At 34.0% G+C, this 10514-nt stretch overlaps 1 protein-coding gene across 7 annotated transcripts in view; it reads right to left on the bottom strand.

Moving 5' to 3' along the window:
* Positions 1 to 255: 255 nt before the first annotated feature.
* The window catches only part of LOC117336891 (mediator of RNA polymerase II transcription subunit 25-like), a 48316-nt gene continuing 38057 nt past the window's right edge, over positions 256 to 10514 (bottom strand). For 6 of the 7 annotated variants that reach the window (XM_033897629.1, XM_033897633.1, XM_033897635.1 and 3 more), the window contains 2 exons: positions 8093 to 8337; positions 256 to 3352 (listed from right to left, as the gene is read on the bottom strand). In XM_033897629.1, coding sequence (XP_033753520.1) covers positions 3143 to 3352; positions 8093 to 8337 — 455 coding nt within the window. In that variant the 3' untranslated portion in view covers positions 256 to 3142. The remainder of the gene's footprint in view (positions 3353 to 8092; positions 8338 to 10514) is intronic. The other variant, XM_033897634.1, reaches the window with a different exon arrangement.

Raw genomic sequence — 10514 nt, 5'->3', positions numbered from 1 at the left:
GATAAACCCAGCAAACAAACCTTACATTCATATATGGCTTGCCTAAGTTAACCTTTTTCAGCTTCTCCAGCTAGTGCTCTGGATAGGTACAGGTACAGCCAGCAGGAACCTCTAGGTTAGGCAAACCTAATAAATTATCAAAGTTATAAAATTTGTTTTTTTTAATTCTGAAAATAGCACAGACCACCCGTCTGTAGAAATATAAATTGTGGGTACTTGGCCTTAATTCAACATAAAACACATTTTAAAACCGTATCACATGAATAAAAGCTTTATTCACATATGTTGCCACATAAAATTGACCACACAAATATTCACACACTAGTTACATGTACAAAGGTTATTCACACGAGCCACACTTTCATCTTGTTCAATTGTATTCACACTGATCCTTGTATTCAAACACTCACTCCATCATTGCAGCAGCACAATCATCCATATTCACCAACCATTTCGATGTACTACAGTTTTATAGTACATTGTGGAGCCACTCTAACAATCACAATAAGCATTCTCCCAAGTATTAATAACACCTAACCAACTTTTGCAGGCTGATTTTTTTTTTAAAGAGGTGCACTAAGGTCCTCACATTTCTGATAGGAGCATTAAATTCAATATTTTTGAAAAGCACAAATATAGCCATCTTGATTCATTTTACAAAATAGTGATTTTTTTGACAATGAGAACTTATTTTACAAATAGTGATATTTTTTGACAATGAGAACTTCATAGTATTACCACAGTGAGAGATTATCAAGTGAGATTCTCTGATGAGCCTAATGGCTAACAGTTTAATGATGATTATCATGCTTTGTCAATATCCACAAAATGGTCCTATCAGACCTGCCTGGTAAAATTCCATTCAGTCTGGTCAACAGTTCTAAATCGTAACAATTCAATAAGACAAACAATGAAAAAAATAAACCATAATTGTCCATCAGTCCGATAAAATCTTGAATCAAATTCTGCATGGACTATTTTGCAAAGTAAATTGCTTAGACCCAATACTTCCTGTTAATGATGTATAGGAAAGTTAATGACAAAGTGTCACATCACAACATTGTATATTGCATTGAAGGCGACAAGCATGAAGTCAAATTGTGATATTGAAGACTTTGGTTAATGACAATATTAAAGAAAATACATAATGTATTCCAAAACACTCTTGCAGGCAAGGTGACAAAAATTACATACTGTTAAATGTAATGTGACATCTCATCTTATCACAGGATGAAATCAGTTAACCTTTCTGAAATTATATATGCATGGTTGCCACCTCTCACATCCTGAGTGGGAGCCTCACGATATTCAAAAGCTGTTTCCCACGAATACCTCTCTCGCGCGACGAAAGACAAAATTTCACGTTATTAAAAATATTCTCCCTCTCGATCACGTCAAGTCATTACTAATGTACCAGATTACATGGCATCCATGCAGTGCCTACTATTGTCAATCATGTCTGATCCATATTAATCAGAACACTAGGGCTGTGGCTTGTTTATATAATGTCATACCTAGTTTCTACTTGACACAATGCCAAAAGAAGTTTTCAGCTTTTGATAAACTTTTTACAATTTCACCAAATCTAAAATGCTATGTTTTTGTTATCCATATAAATGGATGAAGGAAAGTTTATAAAAGCTTCCAAATTCTGATCTACTGTAATTTTGAAAATATTGCATTCTTGTATGAGTAGCGAAAAAAAGTAATAAAGAAAACATGAGGAAAATGTGATTTCTATCAAGACAATAAATCCTTTTTGAATAAAGGTTGAATTAAAATTTGTATGTAAATTCACAGTGTATAAAAACACTTTATATCAAATGCACATACCAAATAGATAAGAACATTTTCCTTTGACCATGAAGAAATGGTTGTCATACCTCTTGCACGTAGCTGTCGACAAAACACCTAAAGTATGTTGTACATGCATTAACTGGGACAAATATATATATATATATTAGGCCATGAACATAATGAGTATACCTATATAGGTATAAACTGCCATCCAGCCATAATTTCCTGTGTATTGCCCATTCCGTTAGCCCTCCCAAGCCAAAATAATTCAATAAATTTAAGACTTTATATAATTTCAAATCTGTAGATGGCCTACTCAGGATCATTACCCGCTACGTAATTAGTAAAATTCACTATCGGGGAGAAAACCCTCGCTATTGGTGTTTGGCTCTCACATTTGAGACCTATATTACCTTGACACGTTGACTGTGTTTATAAACATATATCTACTTGCGAGTCGTTTTTGTTTGATATGTCCACGCACAGATAAATGTACCGTTCATATTTCGGACATTAACAGCAATGTCGGCACCTAATAGTACACCAGGAAAACACGAAAGTTAACTTTGATTTGACAAGCATTGTATAGCCCACAATGTTTATGGTTTTTTTGGGAAACATTTAGTCAGATAACCCGCTTCATCAGATGGCCTGCAGAAGGCATTTTTTAATGTTTTAAATCATAAAGTTTGTAGGCGATACACAAGAAACTTAGTAATTTACAAATGTAGCTTCTAGGCCATAATGGCCTGTGTAAATACATGTAGTTCTCCTCTGTCAGATTTCTTTACTAATACAGATGTCTACAAAGTCTCTGTTATCTAGTTCTGTTGATTATTTGTGCTGTCAGCAAAAATTTGACCACCATGAAATTTTAAAGCACTTTTTTGAAAACTTGAAGTAACTACCGTCAATATATGTTATCTTCGTGTCATGGTAATTTAATTGAACTAAGGGCTATTCCAGAATTATCTGTGTCAGAGGAGTTGGATGCATTTGTATTAAAATTTGATCGGTGGTGGGAATCAATCTGCTATTTTCTAATATTCATTATACTAAATGTGTTTTAATATTTGATGGATGGTGGGGTCTTTGGAAAAATACCTCCAGCCCCTCCCAAATGGATAGTTTCGGAACAGCCCTAAGAATGTTTCATGAATGTCTAAAATATAACCCTTTATCTGTCATTTGTCTACTGCGTTTTGGTATAAATTTCTTATACCAGGTTTTAATATACCAGAATCACTGAATTTCACCATGTTTAGGAGAGTAAACCTATATCTGAAATGATAGGGTGACTTTGATATCTCTAATGCTGTAGGTTTTTGTATACACCTGGTTTTTTTCAGAGAAATGCTTCCAAGTTGATATCATCAAACATGTTTTGATTTCCTGGCCCAGAGGCTGGACCTGGCTGTGTCATCTGGGGCAGTCCACCCTGCATAATGGCTGGACCTCCACTCATTGCACCCTGCTGCCCCTGGGGAATAGGTGCCTGGCCCCGGGGATGTTGCTGCATCATCATATTTGGTTGACGAATCTGCTGTCCTTGTTGCTATGGAAACAAACAGGTACAGATCAATAAAGAGATGTAAACTTACAAAAGACATTTAGAAAATATTATTTTAGACTCCAAATCTAGTTTCAGTTGGCAGATGGAAATATGGACTGAACAACATACTTAAACTTTATTTGATGGAAACCAAGACAAAAGTATTGACAGTTCTGTAAACAATTATGATAAATTATAAACAATTATAAATGAGTGGATTTGGTTGTATTATTTTTAACGATGCTGTAGTTCCAAATGATATGTACTTATCGTACATGCAGTAGGGTCACAATATGGATAAAAAAGAGACTATATTTATGTAAATAGTGTAATTATTTTTATATATTCGTCATGTATTTCTAAAATGAGCACATCAAATATACCTGAATGTACCATATGCACATGGTGTAAAATTGTGAAAATTTCCTACAAGCCTTGAAGGGCTAGTAGCCTATTTTTTCCCATTTGCCCTGATCAGAATTCTACTAGCCCTGGCATTTTTGCAAATTTTTAGCACAGGTCTTCAGGTAAATATCATGTTTTCCATAATTAGGGCCCCGCATCGAGAGATGCGGGTGCCCTATAGTAATCAGGTTGTCCGTCTGTCCGTCTGTCTGTCTGTCCGTCTGTCCGTTTTTTTTCTTCTGCACAAAAATGATTGAAGGATATGAAGGATTTGTATCAAATTGGAACTGATGATTCCTCATGCATCCTAGATCAGATGTGTAGTATTTCATGCAAATCGGATTCAAAATGGCTGTTAGGCGGCCATATTGGATTTTAACATTAACATGAAAATACTGGATCTTTGTTGTTTTTAACTGTTCACTATTCGATTATGCAAAGTTGTCAAGAAATAAACCAAGAGTTAACTGACAGAATGATCAAACTCATAGTTCAAGGTCACAAGTTCAAAGGTCAACGGTCAAGGTCATCCTGGGTCGGCTTCAAAATGCCAGGTAATCGACCCTTTTGGATTTTAGCAGTCAAAACAATTTTGACATTTTCTTATCAATGAATTATCTTGTTTTTGATATGCTTTTATATAAATTTGAAACATTAGTTATAGCAGATTGCAGAATTGTTTATTAGGGCCCCGCATCAAAGATGCGGTGCCCTATAGTAATCAGGTTGTCCGTCTGTCCGCCTGTCTGTCCGTCTGTCCGTTTTTTTCTTTTGCGCCAAATTATTGACAAGAGTTGGAGGATTTCGGTGAAAATTGGTACATAGTGGTATTTAGGGAAGCCAAACACAATGGTACCACTTACAAAATCGTCTGTTGCCATGGTAACAAATGGAGGTTTCTGATTGGTTGAAATTTCGATATTGTTCGATTTCGGTGAAAATTGGTACATAGTGGTATTTAGGGAAGCCAAACACAATGGTACCACTTATGAAACCGTCTGTTACCATGGTAACAAATGGAGGTTTCTGATTGGTTGAAATTTCGATATTGTTCGATTTCGGTGAAAATTGGTACATAGTGGTATTTAGGGAAGCCAAACACAATGGTACCACTTACGAAACCATCTGTTGCCATGGTAACAAATGGAGGTTTCTGATTGGTCAAAATTTAGTTATTGTTCGATTTTGGTGGGAGAATTGGTATATAGGGGTTTTGAGGGAACAATGGTTCACCTTTCCAAAACCTGTGTTGTCATGGGAATGAAACAGAGGCTTCTGATTGGTAGAAATTTTGATATTATTTGATTGCGGCGAAAATTGGTACATACATGTATTGAGGGAAGCCGATTTTCGATGATGTAACATTTTACATATTGACATAAAACCACAATACACACATACATATACAATACTATTACAGTCTTCCATTAGCATAATTTATGACTTATGCAAAGTTGGTCACAATCAAACAAGATATCAACTGACCAAAGTTCAAAGTCAATGGGTCATATGTTAAGGTCGGATTGACATTTTTTAAATGGTAAATCTTAAGTTGGTCACAATCAAACAAGGTATCAACTGACCAAAGTTCAAAGTCAATGGGTCATATGTTAAGGTCGGATTGACATTTTTTAAATGGTATTAAAGATTTTGTTATGACATTATGAAGGTAAGTTGGTGTCAAGCGACCAAATTTTGAAGTTGATTGGGTCTAAATATAAAAAGTTTTAAAACAAAAAAAGGTGAAAAAAGTACTGGTTTGGATTTCTTATACCTCAAATGACAAAAAAAGGACATTATTAAAATATTTTAAAAAATCCTTTTTTTCTCCCCTTTTCTTCACATTTGGTATGTTTTGTTTTTCAGAAAATCCTCTCAAGTTTACCTTATTAGAATAACTGCATTGAGTTTATATCAGTTTGTGTGCTCCTTGATATTAGATTTGAAACAAATTTGAAAAGTGTAATGCTTGTAGAATTCTTTTAGCTAGCTTTTCCATACAATAATAATAAGCAGTATTGTCAGTGGCCCTATTAATGCTAACATTAATGAAACAATAGCAAAGGTTAATCAAAAACATATATCTAATAGTTTCATGTCAATATATTACAATCAGTGTTTTTCCTGGGTATTTTGGGAAAACTTCAATATGCCAAATTGGGAAAATTTGAGCGCAAACTGTAAATTACACCCAAACACACACATTGAATTTTCTATGCTAACCAATTTTACAGTGCACAGTGTATTCCTAAAAACGAAACTGGGAATTTTTTCATTGATTGTGAAAAGTCGTCATACAAAAGTTATTTGGAATTTCGAGTTGATTTTGGGAAAAAATCAGGCTAAAACGCATTGAGAATGGGGTCGTTTGGCGCACCCAGTTATATAGGCAGGAAAAACACTGACAATTATTATTACATTTACCCTGAAGGGTCAGACACATAGCGGGGCCCTTTCTGACATGTCAGTGTTCTAGTTATTACCTTTTCCTCAATTCATCAGAACCATGCCATTCAATATAGAATTAAACAATTCTGATAATGTTCAGTACTTAATCAGGTTTCTATGTGAATATAGTAATAACAATTGAGAAAGAAATTAAATATTCAGTACAAGAAGCTAACATACATTATGATAATTAATAATATATAAAAAATGTGGACTTTATTGAACTGGTTGTAGGTTACATACCAATACACTAACATGTTAATATTGCATTTAGTTAAAATGGAACATACTTTAATTCAAATGTGAAAAAACTAAAATATGACAGGAACTAATTATGTATACAGAAATTGATAGCTACTTGTTTAAGCAAACCAACACAGCCTGATTACCAATGTATCACTACTATAATATAACTTGCATTGTGCATGAACTTGAAATTTAGTGAGTCACTCAGATCCACTACTTTCTAGATATTTTATTCTCCATCTGATTTCCTGACAGATCACATAATTACAGCTAGCAAAATACGGACTGGATTTATATTGAAGGTGTCAATATCAAATTAATATCACTTTTACCTTGTAATTATAATCATAGGAAATGAAGACAAGGAGAGTTCAAATTTTAATTGATAAATTTACAATGTTATCATTTCAACTGAAAGCTTTTCAGATGATAATGTGAACATCTGTCAATTAATACCTATGTATATCTAAAAGATTTTCCTAATCTTTATAGAGAGCCAAAAGAAACAGACTGACTGTAGATTTATAAACCTAAATTTTAGTACAAAAATAAATTAGCTTTGCATGCAGTTTTACATCAGGAAATTGCCAGTGCTGTCAAGCAGTTAGCCCTAATCTGAAAACCATTAGACCAGGGAGTCAGGCTAGTGGAATTGTACATCCCTGATGTACTCATATTACGATGTATGTTATTCATCCTATGACCTTCAAATTACATCAAGGTCATTCATTTGAACAAATTTGGTAACTTTTCATCCCAGCATACTGACTGCCTAATATAATAACACTAGGCCATTTAGTTACTGAAGAGTATTGATTTAAAGAATTATAACACATTTGACATGTGTGATCTTGATACATTGCCAAAGTCATTCTTTGAACAAACTCAATAGCCCCTCGTCCCAGCATAGTACTGGGCCAATATCATGACCCTGGGACTCTTGGCTATTGAACAATTCAGCTAAAACCCTTGAATGAATCTCTTTTTTTTTATAGTTGGAAAATGGTGGCTATTAAGGTCATTAAAATAGCACCTCCAATCTGATAATAGTAATTTCAACACTTTGTTAGTTTTCAAGAACTCCATTACAAATTAGACCCAGTAGGTTACTTTGCCCTCCACCTTAAACTGACATGTTAATTCATCAAACACTTTCATGTTTTGAGAAGATAAGATGTTAGCATTCAACAAGCATGCAAAATGGCCATCTCAACAATACCATCTGAAAATACTCAAATAACTAGTTCATGGGGATTTATGTCATTTAATGTCTTAAAATTTCAGAACTTCTAACAGTGAATAGCTTTTTTCATACGCTCCCAAAATTCTTCATTGTAATTAATGGTTGAATCAAACTACAGCAAACTATTCATTAGCCTGTAACGCATACTTAACACTCGAGTCAACCAATATAGACATATTCCTTAAACCACCCGACAGGCAATAGAATGTTATTTTTCGTCCTACACTGACAATGGAGAACTGTATTTCTGCTATTTATAATGTCTTGAAAACTTTTATGAAATATTCTTTAAAAAATCTGAATAAAAAGTTTATATGGTAAGTAAATGTTATAAAAGTCCATGAACAGGTATGGTGATACTTTCCTATGATACTGTCAGGCACAACAGAAATACTACCTACCACTTTGGCTATCTGTATCCCTTGGTTACCTATGCGTATCCCTTGGTTACCCACCTGTTGGTTCAGCAGCAGTTGCTGTATCTGTTGGTTTGTCACCTGTTGTTGGTGATGGTGTTGTTGCTGTTGTTGCTGCTGCTGTTGTTGTTGTTGCTGCTGTTGTTGTTGTTGTTGTTGTTGTTGTTGTTGTTGATGAAGCTGTAATCTTTGTTGCTGCTGCTGCTGTTGTTGCTGTTGTATACGTTGGGCTTTAAAGGGAATTTTTTAAGATTATCAATTACTATATGTTTCTGGTATCAAATCTTGTAGCTTAAATTTCATATTTTCAAAGTTTTTCACGTAAAGTGAATCCAGCTTTTCTATATACATTCTCCTACATATAAATTGTTTTGTAAAATGTTGATGAAACATAATTATGTTTGACTTAAAATAAAAATCTCAATATTCAACATGCATGAGATAACTTGGAACAAAGGTTGTTAAACAACAGCCACAAAGTAGTTAACACAACACCTATATGAACTGGTGTTTTCTCCCATATACACAAAAATGAAATCAAGACAGTATTGAGTATCAATGGGAACTTACATTTTGTACATACAAGGTGACAACTTATTCATTCACATTGGTCATTAAACTCCTACATACAAAACCACAATATAATTTGTTATGTACATGCACTTTAGATCTATACAATCAACGATTGAAATCAAGAACCTCAATAGATCTACAATCCGACACATGTAAATGTATCTGCTAGGTGATCTTCCAATCTCCTAGCCAGGTCTGACGAATTGGTACTATGTATATAACAACAGATTGATGAAATACAAATGACAATTCAGCAAAGTATCGTCCCTACCAGATGTAAAATTATATGCAGAGAATGCACAGATCAATCATGATCAATGACAAAAATATAGGTCAGAGTGACCTACTTTTGATACATGACACATTGCCTCATCAAGGTAAACCTATAGCCTAAGTATGAAGTTCCAGAGACAAGTAGTGTAGGAGATAGAGCAAGGACAAACTTTTTTTTGACATAAGTCACAGGTCAAAATGTAGACCAGAGTAACCTATGATTGATACATGACCACCGCCTCACCAAGGTGAACCAACACCCTAAGTATCAATATCCAGTGACAAGTAGTGAAAGAGACAGAGCCCTCACAAACTTTTTCTTTGATGTAGGTCAAAGGTCAAAATGCAGGCCAGAGTGACCTATTTGTGATACATGATGCACCACTTCACCAAGGTGAACGCATACCCCAAGTATGAAGTTCTAGTGACAATTAGTGTAGGAGATATAGGCAGAACAATTTTTTTCTTTGATGTAGGTCAAAGGTCAAGATATAGGTCAGAGTGACCTACTTTTGATACACGACATGACAAGCTGCCTCATCAAAGTGAACTAGTGTATGACATAGCGCCCAGACGTATCCCCAGTACTACTGGAGGGTTGGGGGATATCAAGGTGACTGAGGACAAAATATGATAATAATAATAAACTAATATCATGTCATACTAAATTCCTTGGGGAAAAAACATTAACTTTTCAGACTGACTTGCAAAAATTCAGTTAATTTAGGTTACTTTTTGGTCAAACAAGCAAACAAATATCAGTTAAGCACTGACCTTTTCAAGTTATCTGAACTAAATAAATCAAATACACTTTTATTCAATTACATTTTAAGCCAGGTGACCATCAGCTTTCAATGCTACATGAGCTAAAAGGCATGAAATAGAGAAGTTTTCTCAGGCAATCTTTAACTAATAAAAACATGATATCAGTTGTCTTCCACCACCTGAAAATAATATTAACAGTTGGTTTCATTCATATAGCGAAAAAGAAAACATAATTAAAACAGTTATTTACCTATAAATAGCTAAAACAGCGATCTACATATAGATACCTGAAGTTGTTAACTAAATATACATAGCTAGCAAATCAACATATCAAGAGCTAAAAGAGTTACCTAAAGTAGCTGAAACAGCTACATATATACCTGAAATAGTCACTTTGAAATTTAAACAGCTACCAATATACAGTATCATTATGTTGCACTGAAACAGCTCCATAATATCAATTATAAATAGCTGAAATAGTTACCTAAAATAGAATTGCTTCCAACATATAAATAGCTGAGACAGCTATGTTCATTATTGTAAATATCATCTTTAACCACCAGAACAAGAAATATTTGACTGTCAATTTTCCTTCCTCATGTAATCGAATTTCTCAAATCATACCTTAGTTCACTCAATTTGCCAAGACATTAAAGAAACTCTAAAGCAGTAACTTGAAAATGTTCTCACATTGTATAAAGTTGAAGTTGTATTTCTCTTAAATATCATTTTAAATTTTTTGAAATTACTTAGAAGATTTAAAAAAAAATATTATAACATCTTCATCCTGATGCAA

The sequence above is a fragment of the Pecten maximus genome, chromosome 10, assembly GCF_902652985.1.
Source record: "Pecten maximus chromosome 10, xPecMax1.1, whole genome shotgun sequence".
In the NCBI taxonomy this organism is placed as follows: Eukaryota; Metazoa; Mollusca; class Bivalvia; order Pectinida; family Pectinidae; genus Pecten; species Pecten maximus.
Note: the sequence above shows the minus strand (reverse complement) of the source record. Positions and strands in the feature narration are given on the sequence as shown.